General features: G+C 42.4%; 1 protein-coding gene across 1 annotated transcript; it reads left to right on the forward strand.

Moving 5' to 3' along the window:
- The first annotated feature begins 1,327 nt into the window (after positions 1-1,327).
- ttc9b (tetratricopeptide repeat domain 9B) lies at positions 1,328-26,308 on the forward strand. Its single transcript, XM_034096712.2, has 3 exons — positions 1,328-2,065; positions 21,103-21,285; positions 22,367-26,308. Exons 1-3 carry the CDS (start codon positions 1,618-1,620, stop codon positions 22,459-22,461), a joined length of 726 nt encoding a protein of 241 aa, XP_033952603.1. The 5' UTR covers positions 1,328-1,617; the 3' UTR covers positions 22,462-26,308.
- Positions 26,309-27,366: the final 1,058 nt, after the last annotated feature.

Here is a 27,366-nt window from a genome sequence, read left to right on the forward strand (position 1 = left end):
TGCGGTACTTTTCAACTCTTAACTATGAACATGACATCAAAGTCAATATTTATATGCCCCTGGGAACATATAGCTGATCATTTATCAATAAACCGATTAAACTCCCACGGCTCTCGCAATGAGTTTGCTGCTGCATAATGTCTGCTCAACTGTCACGGTGGTATGTTAATGAGGCTTCATCTTCCCTCTGCACAGCTGCAGCCAGAAACACTGATGGCATCCAGAGGCTACAGGGGTTGTTCAATATGTGTTTGTGTTGAGGGGATTGTTCAGAGTTTGTTGTAGGCTTACCCTTTATGTAATTATTCTGCACTGGAATTTAATTTAGACACTTTGCACAGAGACAAGTACATACGTTTCAGTGCAGGAAATGATTTAATCAGGAAAACTAGAAAAACATCCTGCCTTTTTACACTTGAATTTGGTAGTGCTATCTCTACAATATGCAGAAGACAGTAATTGGTGTTTCAGAGTGACATGCATGCTGAAGAGCTATGAACACACATCGCTCTTATCCCTTTTGACACAATTGTGTAATTTAATCAAATTTTGTGATAGCTCTAACTTCACAGTTAAACAAATATTTACATCATAACAAATCTATTTTTTGTTATAAAACTTTGATTCAGACTTCTGCGTTGTGTTAACGACATACAAGATAACAACCTTGACATTGCAATTTAGTAGAGGATAATATAGGCTATAATCTTTACAGATCTATTATGACTGTTGATGGTTGGCCACATCACGAGAAATAATAGGTGTAATGGAGACTTTGTCCCCTTGAGGTCGCTCTCTTCCTCCTCTGTCCATGCAGCCCTCTGCTGTCCGTCTCCATATCCTTGAAAACCTTATCAGCTGAAATCGGTATGGCCATAATGGAATGTTTATTGACGGGATGTAATTTAGGTTAACGCTGAATCAGCCTGTTTTTTGTTTTTGATAAAGAAGACTGGCCTGCTACAAACAATGGGAGTGACGTAATGTGCAATCCGCTAAGGCTATTAGTTATTAATTTAAATATAGTAGCCTAATTATGGGATTACTGTAAATGTGAATGTTGTCAATAGGACCCATCCTTTAAAAAGAAAAAAATGGTCCAATACTATGTAAATAAGATGTAGTTTACATACAAAGTATTATGTTTTAATTCCTACGCTTATTTTTACTATGTTTACCTAAGTGCATTGTTGTTTTGACAAATAATCTTTCATAACAGCACATTTCTGTCTTCGGTTTTCACCATAAAATCTGGACTGCAGCAACCAGCAACGCCTCACGACTTCTCTTTTTTTCTCCCACAATGCTGTGCGGTTGGGGTTGTCGTGCGTGCGCTGTTTGTGGTGCTGAAGCTGCGCGTGCTACAGATATTCACTCGAGCATCCCTCCGCGAGACGACCAAAACGAGGAATCAGGTAGCGACGGATAGGAACATTGAGTTTGTTTCTGCTAGCTGTTTCAGCCTCATTCAACGAAATATAAGCTTAAATATTTTCGACATTTATTTTAGCTTAAATTCTTTAAACACACACTAACACCGCGGTATTTGACGCTGTTTTTGAGGCACGAATTCTCTCCTGCTCAGCCGCGTCTCTGCCTCTCCGTCCTGCATCCTTTATGCACAGCACGCTGCTCGGGTCTTCCCCAATAAAACACACCTTAGTGTCCAAGCACCATGGCCCGCTCCCGGCACTCTCACTGAGAGAGATGGAAGCCAAGCAGCACCAGATAAAAAGCCTTAAAAGCTACCCGGAAACCGGTGGCCGGAGCCTGGCCGCGGCTGCCGGAGCAGACGGGTGTCGAGCCGCTGAAATGGACATGGAGGCGAAGATCCAGAAAGCCATCGACTTCAAGGCAGAGGGTCACCGCTGCTACAAGGAGAAGAAATTCCGGGAAGCGATCGGCAAGTACCACCGGGCGCTGCTGCAGCTCAAAGGGGTGCATTTGGTGGACGGGACCACGGGCTCCGAGGTCAACCTGCTGAACCAAGCCACCGGCAAGCTGACCGAGGATCAGCGGAGAGCCGTGCAGACTACCGAGATCGAGTGCTACGACAACCTGACAGGTGAGCAGCACCGGTACACTTCCTACAAAAACATCCAGACCTCTATAGCCTCTGACACCTTTGTTCGTTCCGGTTCACTGGGGCCACACAGCCAGGTTATTTCTGCAGGATTTGTGCAGACGCAGGTGAAATAACAATGAATTCAGCAATAAATCCTACTGTGTCCTGGCGTGATAAAACAGATTTAATTTGTGTATAATATCTGACAAGATAAGTGCATTATTTAGCCTATAGTATCACACTAAATGAACACATTTCAGGCTCTTAAACAGCCCTTTAAATGATGTGTGTGCTGTTTCTTTATACAGCACATTCATGCCTTTTACACAATAGGCCACCTCATCAAAATGTAATATTTTAATTGTAGTAAAAAGAGTTTTTTTAAAGACCAAATAAACCCACAGGGCCAACACGCCTTGTGTTATAATACATGTATGTTTTCATTATGTATTGGTAAGTTCACCAGCTGTTGTGATGTAACATTGACATTTCACAAGAGTCTCTGAGGTGAGAAGAAATCCCCTCACCCATCCACAGGGTGATGTAAGGCTGTGTCTACTGCAGGGTTAACTGAGGAGCACAAAAGATTAACTCATCACTGCTCACTGAAAATGCAGCTGTTATTAGCCTATAGGTGCTACAAAAACATTCATCATAAAAGAGTTGCAATTAATGTTCTTTTTCAGTGTCTATGATGTCCTTGATTCATCACAAGCACAGCAGTACATCAGTGTGAAGGCTCTGAGGCTTTTATTTTGAATGTGTAATGTCGGGAGAAAACCATGCAAAGGAGGGCGTGTCTTATAGCTTTTGTTTGTCAAGCACCTGGCTGATGAAAGCACAAGGTTGGTCAATATTGCGTTGGCTGTTGTGATTGATATTGGGTGACATTGTAGCCCAATGTTGTTTTGTGTGTGCAGTCATGCTATGTTGGTTAAATGCTCCTTAATTGACGTCATGCTAACAGTTGGCAGATCATTGGCTTTGCTACATGAAAGCTATGGTCTGCAGACATGCTGTAGTGTAGGCATACTGTCTGTGGAGGTGTGTGTTGCAATAACTGTTTGTTTACTGCATTTTGTAGATTGCTTGGTATGGGAAGTATATGGGAAGACAGGCCTTATGGTTTTGTAGTAAGCTATTCATTAAGTGTGTGTCAGCTTTCACTCGGAGAAGCACTCACAATATAGTTACTGTAACATATAAAAACGTGTACATATGAATATATTGCCTGTAGCTTTGCTGTGAAATTGGTAATTATTTGTTATTTATGTGCATTTTAAGAAATTATTTTATTACAAAGCATACATAGCAAAATAAACACGTAGATACATAACATAATACATAACAATCGACAAATCAAGAAATAAAAACAAATTGATATTCATTTACAAGACATAGCTTACACATAATGGATACAACAATAATAATCATACCTTAATGTTCAGATCTCATCACCTGGTCATGATAAATGTTGTATTTTCTATAATTTACTAATTGTTTCCATTGTTTCCATCTTTCCGATTCTGTATGTATTTTCTCCAAATTGGTAATACCTGCGTCAATATATGTGCTCCGTATGCAAAGTGCAGCATATCCAGATGGATGTGGGCATCCAGGAGCTACATGATGGTGGAGTTTATATCACAATACTTAAAAGACATATGAATATTATTTTGGGTCATGACGCAGGCAAGTGTGATGTAGTGTCTGGTAGCTTGTGTCCAGGTGCTGCCCTGTCAAACTGTCGTGATGCATTGAAGGTCGCCTTGTTCTGCGCAGCGTTCAGGGCCCTGTCAGGAGCCTGCAGGGCGGCCAACTGTAGCGTGAAGAAGAGAGTGGGGGAGGGAATGAGAGGGACGGTAAAATAAGGAAGGAAAGCGGAGATTTAGAGGCAGGAAAAGCAATTCAAAGGCATGGTGGTAGTTTACAAGGAAATCGGTTGCTATGTATATAAAATCAATCCTAATGTGGTAATGATCACATTGTTATGCAGACCCTGTCCAATTATTTTGGACAAATTGTATTTCTATGCTTTGTTCTTAAAACGTAAAGCCAATAAATCCCCTTAATCATTGTAATTTAGAGCGATATAAGAGAGGAATAGTGGAGCGCGGAGTCACAGAGAGGAGGAGGAAGGGACTGCTAGCACGCGACAGGGAACCATATTTGCCATGGCAACCATCGCCGGGCCTTTTCCCTGTTGTTGTACTAATCTCATCCCCTCCCCTCACTGCTTCAAACAGCAGTGTGTGTATTACACACTCTCTCACACACACTCACACACAAGAGACCTCACTTCAACCCTGCCTTGTCACCGTGGCTGTTTACTACAATAATAGTGTTTATTCTGATTTAAGATGTTATGTGATAGGTTAATAGAATATTTGATTTCACATTCCGGCTGATAAACATGGCCGTTTAAATGACTGAAGATGTCGGTTCCACAGTGTGCCACATCATTAACCCTAAACTCTATCTTTTCTGTACTTTCCCACTTCCCCTCCTCTATCTGTCTCACACTACAGCCAAATGGTTTCTACTGAGGATTGAGATATTTGCTGAAACCTGCTCACAAACCATTCATTTCAGTTTTCTAAACAGGCAAGGTCATTTCCCAAAAGAGCCGGGGACTCAAACATTCCATAAAAGAGAAAATAGTGCGCTTATTGGGGAAGATTCTAAGCTGTGGATGAATGCACATTTGGTGCTCTGGTGCGTATTTCCAGCAGCAGGACGGTGGGAGTGCCTCCACATGTCGCAAACTGTAACTGCATGGCTCATTGATGCGTTCCAATGTTTTGTGAACAGCAAGGAAGTTCTGTGGTGCAGAGGAATAGGATCAAGTATTTAGCTAGTGGCTATGAGGATTGTTTGTTGTTTTTGGTCTTAAAATGACATTTCTTGCCAATAAGTGAAACATAAAACAGCAGAGCCTCCCTTTTTAAAGAATAATTCATCTGAAATTGGAATACTCCGCATGAGGCTGAATCAATACGATCGTCATCTTTCCATAACTCTCATCATTTAAGATGTCTTGGTTCACAGCGCCCATGTCGGAATGATTCATGGTAGGTTCATCTAATTCAGCTCGAGAATTAAAATACTCATTCTTCTTCTCTTGAAAGCCCACGTATAACTTGAGAGCATGTTGAATTCTTCTTTAAAAACGGTTAAACTAAACATTTGACTCGCTGGGATAGATGTGGTGAATATTTTATAATGTTTTTACTTCCAGATAATGTTCTCCCACCCAACTCGGAATATATTTGCGCATTTACATTTCAAATATGACTTTCCTCAGGGGGATGTTATACATCTCATATTCATGGTAAGTCTCAGCATCGATGATGCCCCTTTATGAGTAAAACAAAGGCAGTTCTTTGATGAAGGTTCATGTGTTTCTAGGAACAGAATAACAATAATTTCAGTAACTCCGGCTCTGTCTCAAATTAAGCAGTGACTCATTACTGTAATCCTGCTGCAGGTGTTGTTATGCGGCTCCACCTGGTTACCCAGAGTTCAGGCTGTGGTCGCCCTGGTTATGAGTGAGGAGCTGCTCTCTGATTGGTCGACTGTCTTTGGTTCTAACGGATAAAAGGAGAACAACAAGCAGCAGCACCAATAACGTGTGTGTGTGTGTGTGTGTGTGTGTGTGTGTGTGTGTGTGTGTGTGTGTGTGTGTGTGTGTGTGTGTGTGTGTGTGTGTGTGTGTGTGTGTGTGTGTGTGTGTGTGTGTGTGTGTGTGTGTGTGTGTGTGTGTGTGTGTGTGTGTGTGTGTGTGTGTGTGTGTGTGTGTTCTTATCTTCTTGACATTGTTGTGATAAGGGCAAGCTTCTTTCTTTTGTTGTGCTACTTGTACTTTACATGAGTTTGCAATTGTGTGCAAACTTTATAGTGCTTTACATATAAATACATTTAATCAACATCTATTAGATTTCATGTCCATAAGATAAAAGAAAGTTCATGACCACATAAGAAATCGTTTGATCCAAAAAATAAAAATGTTCTTGGTGGTAGCATCTCATTGTGGAGATGTACTTCTTTCCCTGAACTGAATGAACGGACAAAACAAGCCATTACAAGCGTCTCCTTAGACTAACTGTAACCCATCTACTGAACGATTCACCCACTAGCTCAGGTGGGAACAGTCTACATAAAGCAATCTTAGAGGAAATCAGAGAGAGCCTGAAGATGTTTTTAGAAATAGGAAATAGCAGAGGAATGAATGAGTGGATTTTGATAGAAAAAGTAGAGAGATAATGTGAGTTTGTAACACTTTATAATGGATTGAATGTAGAGAAGAAAAACAGATGAATAAGTCTTAGCCGATTCTGTCAAAACAGAAAGAGGACGGGTGACGAATGTCCTATTTGCTGGCCTTGTTAAGGAGACATATCGAGTCTGTGTGTCCCTGTAGGGCTGCATCTCAATGGGTTACACCATCACCTCCTACTGTGTCTGTCGCCGATCACAGTGGTGCAACATGTTGGCCAGAGGCAGACTCTGAGCCAGCCATCCTCCCACTGCAAACACACTGGGAGGCACGCGCAGTTCGTTTGCTCTTTTCGATCATGAAGAATCACTTTCACAGCTTGTCTCTTTACTTAAACAGCAGCAGACAGACTTTATATCAGTTTAGAGGCTGTAATAAGTTTATATCCCTTTAGATTAGAAAGTGTACACAGAATAAACCGACAAGCTGGATGGTGTGATCGAGTCGTGAGAGTTTTCATTAACTCCTCCTCGCTCTGATCTCTCTCTGACTCCCTTTGTTCCTCCTGACTGGCCCGATCTGCGGATGAGTCATAAGTCTCAGCCTCAGAAGAGACGCAGCAGGGGGGGGGATGAGTGAAATTGTTTGATTTGTAACACCAGCTACCTTTTGTTCAACTACGGCAGCTCCCAGCCACGCTGCTCGCCATAATGATGATCCAGCAATTTCCACCCACTCATCACATTTCTTTTAAATTAGTCAACAAATCAAAACAAAAACAAATATTCTGTAGTGAAATAAGCATACATTTGATACTAAGAAAACGTTGCTTGTATTTACCCAGAGAAATCGCTATACCTAACATTTGCAGAGGGGTTATGAATACCATTTAATATTAAAACTCTTCCCATCAGTGTTTGTGGAGACCCACTGTGCAGTTGGAGTTTACAACCTGGAGCTTATGCTGCTTTATCTAAAGTAAACTCTACGTGAAGTTATCATTTCCTGTTTCCGACCAAGTGAGCAGGTTCTAATGGTTATGAACACAATCATTTTAATCAGGGAAATGTAGCCGCCATTTTTATGTCAATATTCAATCAGTCTTTGTAAATATAATCATCTGAACCAATTCCTAGTTGCATGCTATGTTGACAGAGAAAGCTGAGCAGGGCTGTGCCGGCAGTGTAACAGGATGCGCTGCATGCGCGCTTCTGATCCTAAAGTATCCTATACTGTGGCCTAGAGTAAATACAGGGGGGGGGGGGGGATGTATCCGTCTTCATATCAATGTGTGCACATTTGACTTTGGCATGCCATTTTCAGTGTTGTATAAAAACACAAACAGTAAGTAATATAGAATAAGTTTGCGTCAGGCAAGCAATTTTATCGAATCTCAGTCAGGCATAAATGCAATGTGTACATCGTTATAGCGTGTTCAGACAAACATCCAAAGTGTAATGGATGCCTAGCTACAGCATAAAGAAGCCGGGCAACTGCTACAGAGAATAGCATTAACGCTAACTTGCCTGCAGCTTGGATGCCCCTTTCATGACACCTAAATGCTTTGTTTATTGAAATCCAATCACATTTTTCACAATCGACATAAGGGCAAACTATTTTAATACCATGAGTAATGCAAAGACACATGGATCATTATTAGGGCACATATTCAGATACAGATCACATGTACATACCGGCTGTGAAGGTGTTTCCCATCATGTGTCCTGTGTTCAGAGCTTCGGGCCGCCAGTGAACCTCCGAACCATGACATGCAATTACAGGCCCAACATTACAGATTGAATGAGTCTGTTTATGGGCATCAACATCTGTTCCTTGCTGGACCAGAACTAAAACACAGCGTTCGTCATCAATCAAAGACACACACAGCCGCAGTGCTTTCGCTGCACTTTCTCACTTGAAAACGCACCACATCACAGGCTCTAAGCACAGTCCTGCTGTTATTAAAATAATATCCGCTGTGTGTAACAACGCAAAGCTCCTCCCTTTCATCTCCTGCCAGCTCCGGCACCAGGGGACGAGATGAGATGGACTGAGACGAAGGAAGACGAAAAGAGATGATGGGGAGGATGGACGTGAGATGGAGGGGCAGAGATGAAGGAAGACGAAAAGAGATGATGGGGAGGATGGATGTGAGATAGAGGGGCAGAGATGAAGGAAGACGAAAAGAGATGATGGGGAGGATGGACGTGAGATAGAGGGGCAGAGATGAAGGAAGACGAAAAGAGATGATGGGGAGGATGGACGTGAGATGGAGGGGCAGAGATGAAGGAAGACGAAAAGAGATGATGGGGAGGATGGACGTGAGATAGAGGGCAGAGATGAAGGAAGACGAAAAGAGATGATGGGAGGATGGACGTGAGATAGAGGGCAGAGATGAAGGAAGACGAAAAGAGATGATGGGGAGGATGGTACGTGAGATAGAGGGGCAGAGATGAAGGAAGACGAAAAGAGATGATGGGGAGGATGGACGTGAGATAGATGGGCAGAGATGAAGGAAGACGAAAAGGAGATGATGGTGGAGTGATGACCGTGATGATAGAAGGGGGCCACGGAGATGAAGGAAGGACGATAAGAGATGATGGGGAGGACGGACATGAGATAGAGGGGCAGAGATGAAGGAAGACGAAAGAGATGATGGGGAGGAGAACGTGAGATGGAGGGGCAGAGATGAAGGAAGACGAAAAGAGATGATGGGGAGGATGAACGTGAGATAGAGGGGCAGAGATGAAGGAAGACGAAAAGAGATGATGGGGAGGATGAACGTGAGATAGAGGGGCAGAGATGAAGGAAGACGAAAAGAGATGATGGGGAGGATGGATGTGAGATAGAGGGGCAGAGACGAAGGAAGACGAAAAGAGATGATGGGGAGGATGGACGTGAGATGGAGGGGCAGATGAGGGGAAAGCAAGGCTGTGTGAGATGAACCGCACTGTGCTTGTAGGAGGATGGTGAGTAAATCTGAGGGGAATAAATGTAATGCGAGGGTGAGAAGGGGGATGGGGGTGAGGTTTGGTTGGTGTTTTTTCTTCCCTCTGTGCATGTACGTCTGCCATTGGAGAGGTGGCCAGAGCCTCCATGTGCCAGGGCTGCAGATGGTGTAGCTTTGCTGTCAGGAGTACGACTGGCACTCCCTCTACTGTAACACTCACACTGTACTCTGCCTGTGCCATCTCTAAAAAACTCATCGCAGCTGAGAGAAAAAGGATTTGGAGCATGGGAGCAGGGGTGAGTCAGTAGAAAAGATGAAGAGGCTGAAATGGGGGAGGGAGCGAGTGTACTGGACAGAACTCTTAAATATGATGGGATTATATGACCGCTGAGGGGGGTACGATTTTATAGGAGAGCCACAAGTAGTGAAAGAGAGGAGAAAAATGCTCGCCTCTATGACCTCTTAGGGAGAGTTTTTAGAGCTGCATTTTTATTTATTATTCTATTGTGAGGAGGAAGCTGAGAAATCCAATTCAGGCCAAGCTGATATATATCAGAGCCCTGGCAGGCCCTGATGACTCCTGTCACAAGAGTAAATAAGACCCAGTCATCTGTCAGGAAGAAAAGAGAGTTTGAGTTTAATATGTATGCGTGTGATTTCGATTTTCGGACTGTAATCATGTTCTGATGTGGACTGACAGTTGTGTGAAGAAATGAATACATTGAAAGTGTCTGTCAAAGCTTTTTTTTTTTGTGCGCAGTTGAAAGTCATGGCATCAGCTGAGAGGAAACTGAAAAAGATGCCCTGTTCTGACACCCTCAGAGAGAGAGAGAGAGAGAGAAAAAAAAAAAAATGCAGAATATTCATTCTCTGTAAGCCTTCAGTAATGAGAATTGGCTGAAGCTATTTAAGCATATCTAACACCCTGTGCTCCGGCGGACAGTGCGGAGTAAACCAATTGGCTGTTTATGATTACCCGCAGAGCTCCATGCTGATACAAAGCCCATGTTGGTCTCTATCTGAGCTCTGCCTACTTCCCAAACATGCTCTGCGGGGGTTGACATTGAAAACTCGTCCTTGTTACATGCTGTTTGTGACGGCAGTGACATGTAAAGGTTGTGCACATCTTTCTTATCCCTCGCTGACAGTGATCCTCAGTGGAGCAAGTAACCAGCACTTCCACACCAGTGCTGTCAAATAAAAAAACAAATATGGAGATCAATGTGAAGCTAAAGCTGCTATAAGCAATCTGTATACTAATAATAGATGTGACTGCTTATCTCTCAAGCCTGCAGATATGAGGGGCTTTAAAGCATCTGTCGGTTACTATCTGAATGATACAGAACATTTTAATATAAAATGCAATAAAAGCATGTTTCCCATCACTGTTATTATTGACATATTTGGAGTTGTGCACATATAAACAGCTAGTGCGGATATCCTTTTTAATTAGTTGAAACTATTTTGGTTTATGTATTTATTTGAGAAACGTCTCCTCGTCGCTTCTCACAAATCTGTGTCCGTCTGCCATTTTGTCTCTTCAGTGTTGTTTAACTTACACACATTTGATTTTATGGAGACATGCACTTTCCTACTTTAGCCAAAACTTTTTGGGTGATATGTAAAAAAAGAAGAAGAAACAAGCAGATACAAATTCACATATTGTTTGAGTTGCCTACTACCACACTCATTAGCAACCTGACGACCTCAGCAGGCAACTGTTTCTGCACAAACATCTCAAACAATGTCATTGTACCTTTCTGACAGACACAGTTGTTAAATAGCTGTCAAACAAAGTGAAGCATTTAGCCGCTAAGGTTCCAGGTGATTCCTTCAGGATTAGAATGAAAGAGATTTAGGGCTTAGACTCATCAGGTGGACACAAATATCACTGCGAAGGAATCTTTATGTTGCTCCGTGTCTGCTCGAAGTGCAAATGTTGGAGTAGGGACTGATCCATATTGGAAGAGAACAGGCTGCCAACACGTGGCTGTATCTTTTTTGGTAATTACGGAAGCCCATGCTTTAGTCGTTACTCCAGTTACTGAAAAAGCTTGAACTACCTCCCAGATTAAGGCTGACTCGATGCGATTGAAAGCCAAACCATTTGGCAGCTCTCTCTGTTGGCCTTTCTAAAGACTCCCTCATCTATTTTAAAGCCAGCATAATGCAGAGAGCATGTTTCTCACAGCTACTGTTGTAGGGGCATCAAATGAGTTGGGTTATCATCACTGTGTCACTGTATGTAATAGTGTGTGTGCTGTGTGGAGGTGTGTTTATATCAGGTGCACCTAGGGTTGCAAAGGGGCGAAACATTTCCGGTACATTTCCGGAAAGTTTCCATGGGAAGTTCAGCTGGGGAATTTTGGAAATATTCGATGCAAAATTAAACAAAAAACATGACATTTCAACAGATTTTTAATTTAATTTTTTTTAAATGTTTGTTAAGTAGAACAGAACAAGTTTTAATTATTTTATTGAATAATTATTTGTTTCATTGAAGAAGGAAAACAGGAATGTTGAGTTAAATGTTACTCATCCCCCCCACCCCACTCATTAAAAAATGAACAAAAATGCACCCCCCATCCAAAAATCCCCACTAAGTCCCATTCAAAATGTTAAATGAAAAGAGCCCTTCTCCCTCCAGAAAGTCCCATTAAACATGCACATCTTCCTTCAAGCAATCCTCTGCTTTTTGCTAAACCCTTTCAGTCAACGGGCTCTTCCTGGGCCTCATCAACATCCAACTCTGAGTCTTCCTCTTCCTCTTCAGTGTCCAGCCTTGTTGAGGATGGCTCTGTGTCGGCTCAGAGAGCCTCAGGTTTGCCCGAATGCCAACCAGTTTTTCCACTCTCACATTTGTGAGCCTGTTGCGATGCCTGTTGCGACCTTTGTGTGGTCTCAATAGCCATGCACTAAGCAATGTGCTATGGCATGGATATTCAAGTGTACTTGAATGGCATCTGTTTGTTTTAGTCAAGATTATGCTAAAATATACTTTCCCCAACTATATTTAAGTTCCCTATGAAGAGCCAACCTTCAATTTTGAAAATTCCCAGTTTATTCCCATAAATTCCCATGGAAAGTTTCCATCTTTGAAAATTCCCGGAATTTTCCCGGAATTCCCCGAACCTGCTGATCATTTGTTTTGTTTTTTACAAATAGAGGAACAGTTCAAGGAGCCTTCATTTCTGTTCTGCAAATATATTGCTTTGCATTGATTTATATTGCAACGCATCGCATGATATTGCAACATCGTACGCAACGTAACTTACAATAAATGGATTTTTACTCAACCTTGCAGTACGGCTTCTTTGTATGGATCCATGAACCATGTCGGACAGACCTCCCTTCATTAGCCCTCTCAGCAGCTAAATTGTTTCTTTGTGGATAGTCGCTAACTACTGTACATAGATTATCTGAACAAACCTGACAAAAATAAAGTGTGTCAATTTTAGCAAGGAAGGCCTTAATCTGACTGTACATTATTAGAGTGTGTGTGCAGAGTGTGTCACTGTTTGACAGTAGCCAAAGGTCTGCTGAGCAAGACCAGACTCTGCTTAATGTCCACAGAATATCAGATAATGGCCCGGCTAACAGAATGATGTCTCTGCCCGGGAGTTCAACTACAAGTGTAACCTCAATAAAAGTCTTGCTTATTCTTTATTAACTGCACTTATCTACTGTTTGAATGCCTGATTTTACTTATGAGAGTTAAAGTACTAAAGACAGTACCAGATCCTTCTTTGACCCTTGGACATTTAAGGAAATAAAATAAATGTACCGGTTTTAATGAGTTAATTAAAAAATTATGGCTACATAAACTGCTCTTCATTTCCTTTTGAGGCCTCAATGAGCTCTGTAGGGTTACAGCACAGACCAGAAGAAACTGCTCGGAAATGGAGATGTGCGATGCAGAGCAATAAATGGTTTCATCTTTGGTGGAGTCATAGAGAAGACAGCTTCCTCACTTGTATAAATATTTAAGTAGATGACCGTTAATCCTGAGTCAGCGACTATTTCAGGAGCGCAGAACAATGTCGGAGGGTGTTTGATGAAGTACGGTGGAAGGTGGAGGAGCCTAAGTTTGGGTTTGAGGATAACGATGTGCGGTAAAGGTGAAACTGAAATATGGTTTCATCTCCCAGTCATGGAAACACTCAACATACTGTGTGATTTACAGTCAGATAAAGGAGCAATAAGTCAGTAAGACTATCGTATAAAACTAACGGCCGCCATTTTAGATAAGCCCTTTGCGTGGTCTCTTGACACAGAACGGTAGCGTGTTGCCTACGTTGTAACACGTGACGATGCGTTGAGTATCATAACCTTGGAGTGAGGTTAATGCAACAAATCCCCAGCTTGGTTTCGAAATACAATATCTATATATATATATATATATATATATATGTTATAAATTAGCTAAAGAAGTAAAGGCTTGTGACTCAGTGACGTAGCGTTACATTACATTTCACCCCGTGACATAGGAGCATCATTGCATGGGAATGAAAGTCCTTTGCTTGTCTGACCCATTTGATGCCAGCGCTTGGTAAAAAAACAGATGGGTTTACATTGGATTCTTTGAGGTTCCTACAGATGCTAAAGGGTGCCATGTACATTGGTATAAAGGCACCCACATGTCAGTAGTGAGACCAGCCTGCTCTGTTCTATAGGAGATTCAGAGAGGGGGTAGCATCCCCACTTATATTGCTACTGCCTGTGAGATCTATCAGAATAATCTGCCCACTTTACTTCACTTCCCACTGTTAGTGAATTCTAGAACCCTGAAGGCAGGAGAGACTGAAAAGAGTCACGGGAAGCTTATAAAAGTTAACAGCATTTAATTACACAAAAGATGCGGTGGTGTACAAAATGAAATGTGCGAGTGGAGGAGCTCTCCTCATCTGACAGGTCAGTCCAGGTCAGCAGGTAGAAGAGGTCAATCCTTGGCTTGCTCTTCCTGTTGTCATCTGAGGTCTTCTCCTATTGGCCGGCGTCGTCGGGGGCGGGTCCAATGCAATTCCTGCGTTGTTCTACATCATTCTGGTGTCTGTGGTTATTTAAACATTCCCTAATAAACGTTATTCAGCGGCAATAAATGAGTGCTAAACCAAGTGTGCTCAGTGTAAAACATCACATGTCATTTCACCGTTGATTCATGGTTTGAAAATGCAGCATTTCGCCACATGCTAATGCTAACCGGAAGTGAAGCATTTTCAGAATAAAAGTATTAAGTTAATAGTTAGTGAACTTCAGGTTTTTCAGAATAAAACTGATTTAAATTAAATAGTGTATTTAATTCAAATTACGCCATATCAACATTGATTTTAATTTCTAACACCACCCAGGATTAGTGTTGCACTGTGGGTAATCCCTGCCCATTTGTTTGATGTACCAGCAGTTTACAAGCATGACAACGGTGTCAGTGTCATTAGGGGATCAACATGACAGGTGGGGGGTCCAGACAAAGCCTAGAGCCTGAAAGAGCCACCTCTGTGTTACATATTTGGAATGACTTGTTGATAAATGAAACTACAATATAATAAGAAGATGAATCCACAAGGATGTCAACAATCCTGTGGGAGCCATCAGGGAAGTAGTATGATGAGAGTCAGGCAGGACCGCAGAGACTGGATCAGCCACGACTCGAAGTCCAGGACTCAGATCCAGTGCTCAGGATAGAGGATCCAGGACACAGGACCACAGCAACAGGATTAGCCTCGACTCAGGATCCCGGCGTATATGTATATATGTATATATGAACTAGACTGATCCCCCATTATCCATTCACATTTACCATTAAGTTTACCCCACTCACGCAAAACATGTTCAGTCTGTACTCCTCATATTACTCATGCTCATTAATCGTAGCTCTGACTCATGTTGAATGCTGGTCCCGGCACTCCCCCACTCCTCCAGAGGAGCCTGTGGAGGCCTGTGAGACGCACACAGTCAAACAAGAGCAATAGGAGTGTAATTACGAGGGTTTTTTGTCACCATATGGAGCTGCGTTAGTCTTCCGCTACAGTGTCACATAATCAGAGAGATCATCTGCACCACTTGTTTTAAGTCAAATGGTATTTGATGACAAGATTTCCTCTCTGCGAAATGATAAATCTCAGCATCCATGTGAATTTCCGCTTTGGGAAATGGCCTATTTTATATTCCTTATTTGAGTGATATAAAATATAATACAAACACTTAGCTGCTGTATTATGTGAGCTTCCTTTTAACAGCATTAGATGATGAAAAACAATCCTTACAACAGCTCTGAAATCAAATGAGGATCATGTTGAAGGTGGAGGAAATGCTGTGTCATCCCAGTGCTGACGAGCCCTTTTCATAAAGCGAGCTGAGAGCTAGCCTGTCCCTCTCAGAGATAGACGTTCACAAAAGGCTTTGGGTGGAGCTATTCATAGAGACAGAGACTGTCCGAGAGGAGACATGTGACCTCAGCATGTTGGATCGGATTCTGCTCAGCGATTGAAAGTGTGAGAGGATTTCATGATGATCACTTTGCACGGTCAATTTGTCTGTAAATAGATATTTTGCAGGGCATTTGTAAAGGAGATGGTGTAAGGTGAGGACAGTGGTGCACAGTGACACTGCGGGAACCAATGGAGGAGTGAAGGATGAGGGTTGTGTGTGAGAGTGAGAGTGAGAGTGCAGAACTAATTACAAGGTGATCGACAGCAGACTAATCAGCGGGGCCTCGAGTGGCTTTAATTAGCCGAGTCGTGGTGTTGCGCCTGGTGTGATGGAGAGGAGGGGAACACAGGTCCAGAGGGAAGGGGAGGGGATGTCGAGCAAGAGAAGGAGGAAGGGTCAAAGGCATTTTACATAGGATCACTGATCTTTAATTACATCACGACATTACCTCTTCATTTCAATTGAATATTTTCCAGCGTATTTCAAGGCATATTAAACCTAATAAACTTTTAGTGTTTTCCACTTTTATATTTGAGCTCCCACTTTTCATCTGAACTGTTCCCTTTAATGTCTCTCAGCATCTTTATGAATACAAAAGGGCTTGCAAATATCTGAATACTTCTTTCACGATATTTTATAACTGTGTTAGGATGTTTATTACTATATTGTCAAGTCAAGAAATAAAAAGTCCATATGAGATAATGGATATTCCTGTAGGAGTTAAATACTTCAAAGTATTGTCTAATTTGATCAAAGACGAGTTATTAAAGTGTCAAGGGTCGTCTAATGAAAGAAATATTGCAGTTTGGTTAACGCTTTAGCTTGCGATAGAAACCATGTATTAGACATCTTTATATGGCTTTGACGATATATATCATTTTGTGGCTCAGGCTTAATCCAATGGTTACTCTTTTAATTCGTCCACCGCACAGTCTGTCATTGGACAATCTGAAGAACCGCAATGCATTTTGGGCGGTTGAGTTTTTTCCAGTCATTTTAAAACCTTTAAAACATTCAGGGATTTCTGGTGTGTACCACATTTCTGGTGTGCACCAAATCCAACTACAACAACACCATCTGTGACGATTATAATTATTAACTGTCACATTTTGTGCCTTGCTTCCTTCACTTCTCTTATCCTCTGTAGCCTACTTCAGAAGTTCTCTTATGTCCCTCGGCTGTGCAATATTTCCTTGTCCACGGATATAATGACCGTAAAGATCTTCTGATTCTGATTTAGATGTGTCTGTGCTGTCTCTATCTCTGTCTCTCTTGTCTTATTTTGGCTTCCCGCCTCTCTTTCTCTATCTTTCTCTTTTATACCTCGCAGGCTTTGGAACATCGTCTAAAAACGTCTCTATGTAGGCTCAGTTTTTTCCGACATGATGCCTGAGGCGAACACCGGGGTTCCTGAGCATGTGTGAACCACTCCCACTCACCTCACCTCTCATTGGACTGAACACAACAGAAAAGCACATTCACAAACTCACATTGAATGCTGTTCTGCACCTGTTGGCTTTGTTCTCGGTTTCATAGTTTCATTGATTTCCAATTTCCCGTGTTTCATCTATTTTTACCTCCCCAAATCTGGCTGTGAGACAGGTACCTCAGAAAGTGATCGTCATGACGCTGACAATAAATGTGCACACACAAAGCCAGTGTCGCAGCTCATTTTTCTCTCCCTGTCTTCACATCAAGTTCCTCATTAAGCCAAATCCATCTTGTCTGCACCACTGTTTTCCTGTCTGCGGTCACACCTCATTATTCTTCGTTTCTTGTCTCACATGTAGCCTACTCGTAAAAAGTTGTTGAATGCTGCATTTTTAATTAAAGCAACAACTAGCAAGCATATCTGCTATTCTGTTGATGAAGAGGGATAGCCTTCCGTTCATTTAGACGTCAGAGTTTAAGGTCATGGTTTCAGGATCTTAACATTTGATTTGTATGGATGTGATGGGCCGTATCTCCTGGTTAGGGGCGTTCTCTTTGGCTCTTGATGAGGTCTGTCACTGATTATTGTTCACTTAACGGACAGAACATAATTATTTTCCACATCCCAAGGTGGCATTTTCTAATTACTTTTTCAAACAACCCATTCAAAACGTAAAGATATTCAGTTTGCCAGCACATACGATGGAAATATTCTCACATTTAAGAAGCTGGAGAAAGAGAATTTTGAGAAATATTTGTTTTGCTCATTTTTGAGTGTATGTTCCAGGACCTGTTGGTATTGCACTGATTCCCAAGCTCTCATTCAGAGATGTATCCTGACTCATAAACAAAAAGGCCTTTTCGTTTAACGCCAAGTTATAAACAAGCCTTATCTAGTATATCGCAAAACAGTTTGGCCTTTTTTTGTGGCTCAAAAACTGAAATCTATTGAAACTGTTGGTCTCATTTTATATCAGTGATATGTTATTATCTGCTAATGTAAGGCATGAAATGAGATCAATAAATCCCTGTTATTCTTATCTTAAACTCCACCTTGACTGTAGAATCGTAGGGATGGGTGAGATTTAACTTCTGTTTGTCATGGATGAGAAGAGGGAGACACACCTTGTGGAGATCTACAATACATACTTTTTTTTGTTAAGCCTTGTGTCGTAATCATCTAACATCCTTTCTGATTTATATTGAAACCCTTTGAGGTAGTCCTGCACTGCCGTTAAACATTTAAAATAAAAACTGGACACAAACAGAAAGCCCTCAGACTCACATGGCTCTGTCTCTCATTGACTGAGACACCTTGGCTCCGGTGATGTCGTTCTGCTGTCTTTCTGTGTCCCTGCCTGCTCCGTTGGGCCTGTCATCATCACACCCTTAATGCATCTCACCACACTCTACATTTCCTCTGGCATGCCATCCATCTGCCTAATGGGCCAGCAGGGTGTGGCCGGCCAGCCATAGTGCACACTGCTTCTGTGTGTGTGTGTGTGTGTGTGTGTGTGTGTGTGTGTGTGTGTGTGTGTGTGTGTGTGTGTGTGTGTGTGTGTGTGTGTGTGTGTGTGGGTGTGTGTGTGTGTGTGTGTGTGTGTGTGTGTGTGTGTGTGTGTGTGTGTGTGTGTGTGTGTGTGTGTGTGTGTGTGTGTGTGTGTGTGTGTGTGTGTGTGTGTGTGTGTGTGTGTGTGTGTGTGTGTGTGTGTGTGTGTGTGTGTGTGTGAGTGCCAGTGAACTCTTTAACTGCGTCGGCCATTATGGAGTGTAACCGAATCCTCTGAAAGCCGCTCTCTACTGCAGGGCGGTGATGGGTGTGAGGAGGGACGGGAGGAGTCATGTCGGAGTCACACGGTTGTAAAAACAAATAGAGGAGTGGACTCTGTCGAGAGGTGTGCAGGAGAGGAGGGCGTCTGAGCGGACTTACTGTATATGAGCACTGAAGACGGGGAACAGATCCTCCTTTCTGCTCATGAGCTTAACTGAGAATTAAAAGATTGTTAGGCTTTTACTCTTCTTTTCACCAGACAGGGTGTGTACTTCCTTCTAATAAAGATGGTATTAATGTACTTAAATACTGTATTTAACAACTTTCATACAAGAAACTGCAAGGGTTGACAGGAGGAAACAACAAAATAAAACCGTTTATTAGACTGCAAGAGCCAAACCTCGTAGTAAAGATCTAATTTTTAGAGAGAATATGTGTATTATATGTGTAATGGAGGTTTTACTAAAGGTATAACTTTGAGGTACTGGAGTATTTCTATGTTATACTACTATCACTTCTAATCCACTGCAGTACACTACAACAGATTTCTTTATTTTATAGATTGAGATTATTAACACAAAATAAATGAACAAATACATTATGACACATTGATGTTAGTTTTGCTACCCGTCAGTACCTGGGGTTTGAGAGGTCAAAATGTCAGCTGTGAGGTTATACCTCATGAATTTCATTACATCTTTCCATTTTTATTTTGTGTTAACCAGCAGGGATCTCGTGAGAATATTTAGAGTAATTATAATTAGAAATAATAATCAAGCAGAGTATCTTTTAAATGGCGACTCTAAAGCCCATCCCCCCCCATGTTAACTGCATATGACGGAGCAGAGTTCATGTCCACAGCTGTGAGACTTGAGGCAGTGACCCAACACACACAGACAGACAGACACACACACACACACACACACACACGATATGCCGCAGGAATCGAATAGACATGTCACTTTAACGTAAATACCAAAACACATTGATTGTTATGGAATTGGTCCATCCCCTGATGTCCATGGTGAATTATTTAGTGTGTTGCACTTGAGTTGTCGTCGGGCGGACCCTGGACAATATGTCTCTGAGGCTCAGGGGGAGATGACAGGTAGAGGACCACAAACTGCTTTTAACACACTCCCCCCTCACCCTGTAGTCTCCCTCAGGTCTCACCTCTCGCCCTATAGTCTCCCACATATAAACCTCATCTTCCTCTTCCCATGCCCTTCGTCCTTGCCTCCCCCCCTCTCACTCCTGAGTTCTGACTCACCCTGCCTCCCGGCTAATAGATCCTGACTCGTGTTATTCACAGAGCTGTCTGCGTGCGGCACACTCGGGGGGGGGGGGGGTACAAGGAGAGAAAAAGGAAATGTATTTGTGATGTATCATCAAATAGATCAAGGCACTGGATGGAAAGTAGGATGGAGACATAAACCTCAAGTGCTTGTGATCACCAGAGGGAAAGTGGTATCTGAGCCATCAGCTTTAGTGGACTAAAAGCAGCGTGTGTGTGTGTCGTTGCTAATGAAGTTATTCTGGTCTAAGCTGATTTTAGCAGCGCTGAAGAGAGTTGCTGCTGCAACACACATCCATGCCATGAAACACAAGTATTTTACATTGCTTTTTTGTTCGTTTTTAAGATAGCAAAGTGCCAGTGGCTTCAGTTTTAGATCTCCTGCCCTCTGATCTGTACTTCACTGCTCACATCTCCTCCCAAAGGTCCTCTGCGGTAACTGTCGCTCACTTGATCTCTGCATCTGCCCTTCAGCTCCTCGTCCCTCCTGCTGTCCTCGCTGCTCACAACACATCTGCTCAGTCAGGAGAATAAGACTTGAATATCCTCAAGATTTGGTCCTTACGATGATAATGTCCTATTCTAGTATTCTGCATGTCAGGCTGAGCAGCCGCATGTAGAGTCATTACTGTCCTGCCCGGGGCTCTAACTGCTTGCACGACTTTTTTTGTGTCGTCTCTTCGCCGCGAGACGTTTAATGTTAATTTATTTATAGTCGGCTCACTGCCATCCTGAGGAAGAACTGTGGAGGCTACATTTCACTGTGTCCCTATTAAAAGGCACAGAATGAAATGTCAGCAAATGATCCCATCTTTGTTTTACACTCATGGGACGTACTAAACTTCCCTAAATGAGACTCGAGCAACTGTTTTAAATGAGTGATTATTACAATACATTTTTAAGTAAATGACTTACTTGTTCCCACCCTTTTCTTTCTTTTCTGCAGCGTGTCTGTTGCAATCAGAGCTGGTGAACTACGAGCGGGTGAAGGAGTACTGCCTGAAGGTGCTGAGCCACCAGAGGGATCACTTCAAGGCCATGTACCGAGCCGGCATCGCCTTCTATCACCTGGGTGACTACGAGTGTGCCCTGCGCTACCTGCGTGACGCCAAGAACCGCGAACCCTCAGGTGAGCCTGTGCATTCAGTTACACTCGCATAACAAGAGACATGGATACAAATATAAGTATTGCTGCGAGTCTAAGATGATAAGTAGGTACATTGAATTATAGTTGAGTGGATGTAGTTCATGAGCTTAATGTTAGGAAGAACTGTATATAGGAAATATGATAAGCAGCCATATTGCTTTATAACATGCATAATGCAAACTTTGTTTAAAATGTAACATGCTTGGCCTCTTAGATCAACCAATATAAAGACATGTTAACTGCTCAACTTTTACATTAGAGTATAAATATGTATAATATTTTAACTCATGGTGTGTTGATAACTCTCTAATACGTTAGTTCATTTAACAAGCAGGCTCATTGGTATTCCTTCCTCCTATACTTCACACTCATAATCACACGTGACCCAGATCATCCTCTCCCCCAGCAGCACTCCACCTCCTCCCTGGATGCAGGTGTAGATAGATACATGTCTACATGTCCTTAATATTACCTTTCTAAGTTACAGGGAATCCAGAATGCAGTGGTGTAGGGTTTCAAGTCCTTGTATAATCGTGTGTTATGCATCTGTGTCTTACCTGTGCTTATGTGATGTGTGTGTGTGTGTGTGTGTGTGTGTGTGTGTGTGTGTGTGTGTGTGTGTGTGTGTGTGTGTGTGTGTGTGTGTGTGTGTGTGTGTGTGTGTGTGTGTGTGTGTGTGTGTGTGTGTGTGTGTGTGTGTGTGTGTGTGTGTGTGTGTGTGTGTGTGTGTGTGTGTGTGTGTGTGTGTGTGTGTGTGTGTGTGTGTGTGTGTGTGTGTGTGTGTGTGTGTGTGTGTGTGTGTGTGTGTGTGTGTTTTGACTGCATGGCAGCTGCGGAGATTCATGGGAGTAGTAGTTTATCCCAGTTGTGCTGTTGGTGATTGGTGGTTAAAAACAAATGACACTTCATGGCAACCATGGCCAAATGGTAGCTCTGTTAAAACAACTTGTAATCTCTGACATTAAAGGAGCATAATGTAACTCCAGCCCTTTAACTAATGACATTACAATGATTGAATCAATGATGTGCCTCTCATCCATTACACTTCCTCTCCCCGTCTCAGACACCAACGTGCTGCGGTACATCCAGCTCACAGAGATGAAGATGAGCAAGTGCAGTCAGCGAGAGCGAGAGAGCTGCAAAGAGACCCAGGGCTAACCCTCGACCTTTCGACCTCCTGACCCCATCGACCTTTGACCCCGCGGCGACCCTCCCTCTGTCCTCGATCGACTCCTGGCAGCAGCACAGCCCACAGGCGAGAAGAGACGGACCCAAACACCCGCCAGCAATGGATACAAACGGGAGACATATCAAGCTCTGTCTGCAACCCGACCTCCTTCTCTCCCCTCTTCTTCTCCCCCTTTTTCTCCCTCAGGTGCTGTGGCTCCTCTCCGTAGACGCAGACAGTCGATCAAACATAAAAACAAAAGAAAAAATGCTGTATTTTACTCATACGAAAAATGAGCTTCAAAACATAGATATTAATAATTGACATTTGCGTGATTTAGTTAATGTTTTAAAGACATAAGATGCATTTAGTTTCCGCTCTCTTTTTCTCTCTCTTTGTCTTATTTCAAACTCTTGAGGAGAATATGGGGATTGTGACGCTCGACCACACCGGGAGGAGAGCATGAGTGTGTGTGAACATGAGCAGGGGATAGTGAGGGGTGTGTGACACATATCAAGACCTTACCCCAATTTGATTGTACATCGTCCCCCAACAGGGCTCCCTGGGGCCCCTTAACGCAGACGGTGGGACAGACTAGCTCGGGAAATCTTTCATCAAGTAGAGAAAACGCCTGCCTCTCTGCTTAATCTATCGCTCTACTGGCTCTCTTTGCTTTCCTGGATGCCATGTATCTCACTTTATGGGCCGTTTTCTTTTTCGATTCAAGGGCTAAATCAAGTGTTTGAAATGTTTATTTTGCTTTTGGTGTTCATCAAACTCAGTAGAATTGAATCTGTGTCTCAGTGTTTCGCTAAACTGGTGTGTTTTGAGTCTTGTGTCCAAAGCCCCTCCTTGGTCGTGGGTCGTTGTTAGGACTGTCGAAGCTCCCCCCCCCTCCCTCCCTTCCCATCTTCCCCGCCACCCTCGTTCTCCTGTTAACGATGTCACAACGGAAAATAGCCAATGGGATCATAGTTCCAGCGACCGCTGTTGGCTAGATGGAAATCCACTTTAAAGTTTCACAGTGAGAAACACTTCAAAAGTCTAATCGGAGGTCCAACCTTTTATCACTAATGCTGAAGCTTCCCAGACATCGATAACTCACGGAGGAGACTCTGGGCAGCGTTAGTGCAGGGGAAACAATTACACACACATCTGTCCCGACAGGCAAGACCACCATCTAGGAGCACTCATCTTTAGTGCACTTCAACAAGAGTGTGCCGTTTGAGATTTCTTCCTCTTTAGTGTGTTGACAAAGCTTCTGTGCTGTAAGGACAGTTAACACACAGCACTAAAAACACCACTGATGATATGGTTGTTGATATCTATGGCTAGCTGTCAAAATATACATAGATAGTTTGCTTCTCTTGTGACTTGGAAAGCCAAATTATTGATAATGCAAATATTGCTTTTATGATAGATTTACAACAAGCTTAAATCTGCCTGCGCTGTTCTGCAGAAGGTTGGATTGAGGATTTATGAAAGCATGACCTGGATTTCCCTTCTCTCTGATGTCATGAAACCCAGTTTCCTCTTGTGCGGGCCCACCTCCTGCATGTACGTGCGGCTCCAGAGAGTTACTTCAGATGTATGGGATGGGGATCATATCTGCTCTATTGCTTTCTGTCATGGCATGCTGCCACACTGTTCTCTCATACCTCCATGTTATCCATTATGTCCCTGATGAACACAGAAGGTGGTGACAGACTGTGATCACAGCAGTGGAATATAGATCAAATAAACGTGAGGAAAGAAAGAGGACTTTAATGAACAGGGTCACATTCTGCCAAGGTGACAGATAAGACGTTATTCCACTGCGTATCCAAAAAAGATGTGGGAGATGAAATCAAAGAAAGATTTCCTTTACCCATTTTTCAGTGACCTGCTAGGAGGTAAATAGGGACAGAAGTGTGTCAATGGGTCTCTGGAGAGATGGCGGCATGCGCTGAGGGGACCGACATGATACAGAGGGGCTCAGTGGGGGGGGGGGGGGGAGTAGAGCAGCTGCAGCAGAGACACAACATTAGAGGATCAGAGCTGGGAGATTTATTATTACACATAATTTGGCTAAAAGTATGGAAACCTGATACTTGAAATATTTGATTGCCATCTCATACACTAATTGCATGTGTTAATCTTCTATTATAACAACCATTACTGCTCTGAGTCCAAATAAAGTACAATTGGACTCTCAAAGTAATGGCATACTGTACATGTAGGGACCAACACTAGACAGATGATTCACAGCTGAGATTCGGTCCTGTGAGAATAAGAAAGTCATCATTCACTTTTTGGAGCAGCATTACGTTTTCCCCCAACTGAAAGTAAGAGACTCGAACAGAAAGACCAGGGCTGTCTACTGAATTGTGTAAGCCATATGCTGAACATGATATGACATCGATTTGTATCAATATATAAATAGCTAATAGTGTTTTCCTAGTCTTAATGTTAGTGTAACGTTTTCTTAAAGGAAAAGTTTGACATATTGGTAAATGTTATAATAATGATGCTGCAGCAGCCAGCAGGTTAGCTTAGCTTAGCACAAAGACTGAAAAACAGGTGGTAACATCAAACAAAGTTACAAAATCCACCTGCCAGCACCTCTAAAGCTCTCTCATTAACATGTTGAATATTGTTTATGTAATCTGTAATAAGTCTGAAGTAAAGTGATTAAACATATTTACCAAACTGTTGAACTACTCCTTCAAGTTATCCCACTGTTTGATTTGAATGAAATGCAATCAATGTTACCGATTTATCAGGGAAACCAAATCAACACAACATCATAAATTAAAGGTGAAAGAAAATAAGGTGTAATGATGAGTCAAAAACATCTGATCTCTCACCTCTGGGGTTGAGGCTCTGGTATCAGAGGAAATAGATCAAAACAACAGAGAGTAATGGCGCCCACAGGCTCGGTCTCCATGGCTGCCTGGGCTGAGTCTCCTCACCCTCGGGCCCCTCGGGGATCGGTCTCCTCCCATGGTCCTCTCTCCATGGCACTAGTCCGCCATCTTGTTTTTGTCTAGTTGTGCCAAGTCATTCTCGCTCAATGTGTTTTACGACCGCCTAGGGACAACTAGCTGCACATTACACAGGTTCTTGATTAATGGTAGAGTGACTTTCGAGGTTGTTATTGTGAGCATAACTTGTGCAAATAGAGATCTCTGCATCGGTGTAGCTTTGAAACAAACAACAAAAAGCACAACAACAAAAAAAGTCAAACTACTGGCTGTGTTATTTTTGCTTTGATGTCATTTGAGGTAAATGTTTGTCAAATGTCAGAGTCGTTTTTGTGAATTATATGATACAAATGTACAAAAAAAATAACAAAAATGTAAAGTTTTATGGTTGTGAAGAGCTTTACTTTATTGAAATACTTTATCAACAGAAAATAAAAGCAAGATATAGAGAAAGATAATTTAACTGAAGCTCCTCCACAGAGCTGCTTTGTGACTGTTTATGTATTTGTTGGTCTTTCTGTTGACGTCCATTTTCGTCAGGGGATCCAGAACCGGCTCCAAGTATGAGCGTCCTTTGACCCTCCTGTTTGGATGACCTTTGACCTCGACTCTACTGTGTCTCCGCAGTAAGACGAACAGCAGAGAACTTTGAGGAACTTGTGTCAGAGCGCAGAGCGGCTCCTCACAGCCACAGATCTCCTGTTTGTTTCTGTGGCCGTGGAGGGGAAAGGGAAGCGCGTCAAGGCTTTGACTGCCTTTGGGCCTTTTTCCATTCAACATCCAAACATCAACTCCATCACTGGTTTTACTGAACTGCTAGCCCGGGAATGCACTATTGATTGGTAAATGAAGAACGAATAAAGTTTCAAACAAAGAGGAATGTTGTTGTTAATTTTTAACAAACTTGTCTTTGTCAACATTTTCTTCAACATGGGCTCAAGTTATTTTATCCTTAAAATACTATTTGACTCACATTTATTTTGTATCATGTAAATTACAAACCACTATCACTTTACCTTTACCATTTTAATTTTTATCTCATTTTAGTGTATGTCTCCTACCTGAATTTATTTGTAACCTTGTACTGCTGCAACAACATAATGTAGCCTACCCATTAGGGATACAGGTGCATCTAATTTTTTATTTAATACACATATCCTTTTAGTATAAAGCTTCACTCCTGGTTAAAATATGTATTTTAAGACAAAGAGAGTCCTGCAGATCTGAGGACCATTTGGCAGGCAGTCTGTTTAGTGTCTTTTAGTTGTTAAATCCTTTCGTATTCAGAAAGAGTATGACGTGATGCTCCCAGGAACAAAGAGAAAGAAAGCTGGCCACATGGTGAAAAACGGTTGAGTAAAGATGATTAACATGTCAGTCTGCTGTCAAGGCAGATAGAGATGTGTGTGTGTGTCAGCTGTGAACTGGCCTGCTTAATCTTTATTTTTGCTCTCTCTATAACATCTCCCCACTTCATTTTTAGTCCCAGCTTCCCCTTTCTCTGCCTTTTTCTTTGTTGTTACTTTTAATAGCATCACCATGGAAGTGAAGAGGGGTTGCTAGGTAACTGGCTGGCGTCTGGAAGCGCGTGTGATTGGCGGTCACGCTGACAGACAGTGTGAGTTTGCATCATCTGTATACACTGCATGTACTTCGACTAAGGTTATCAGTTTGACATTTCACAGTTTGTTTTCTTGGTATTTAGAAGATGTAGTTCCACTCTTACAGCTCCAAATGTGTTTTTAAATCGTTGTTAGCTGCGTGGGCAGAATAATTGCTCCTTCATCACGCGTTCATTGTAACTGCAGAGTCAGACAGACACTATAGGAATTCATCACACGGAGAAAAACAGCAGACTGGGAAATGACATGACATCATAGGCCTCAGTGGGGACCCCTGCAGGACTGAGTCTGCTACTGCAGCCTTCTTTGT

Source organism: Pseudochaenichthys georgianus, chromosome 13 (assembly GCF_902827115.2).
Source record: "Pseudochaenichthys georgianus chromosome 13, fPseGeo1.2, whole genome shotgun sequence".
NCBI lineage: Eukaryota > Metazoa > Chordata > Actinopteri > Perciformes > Channichthyidae > Pseudochaenichthys > Pseudochaenichthys georgianus.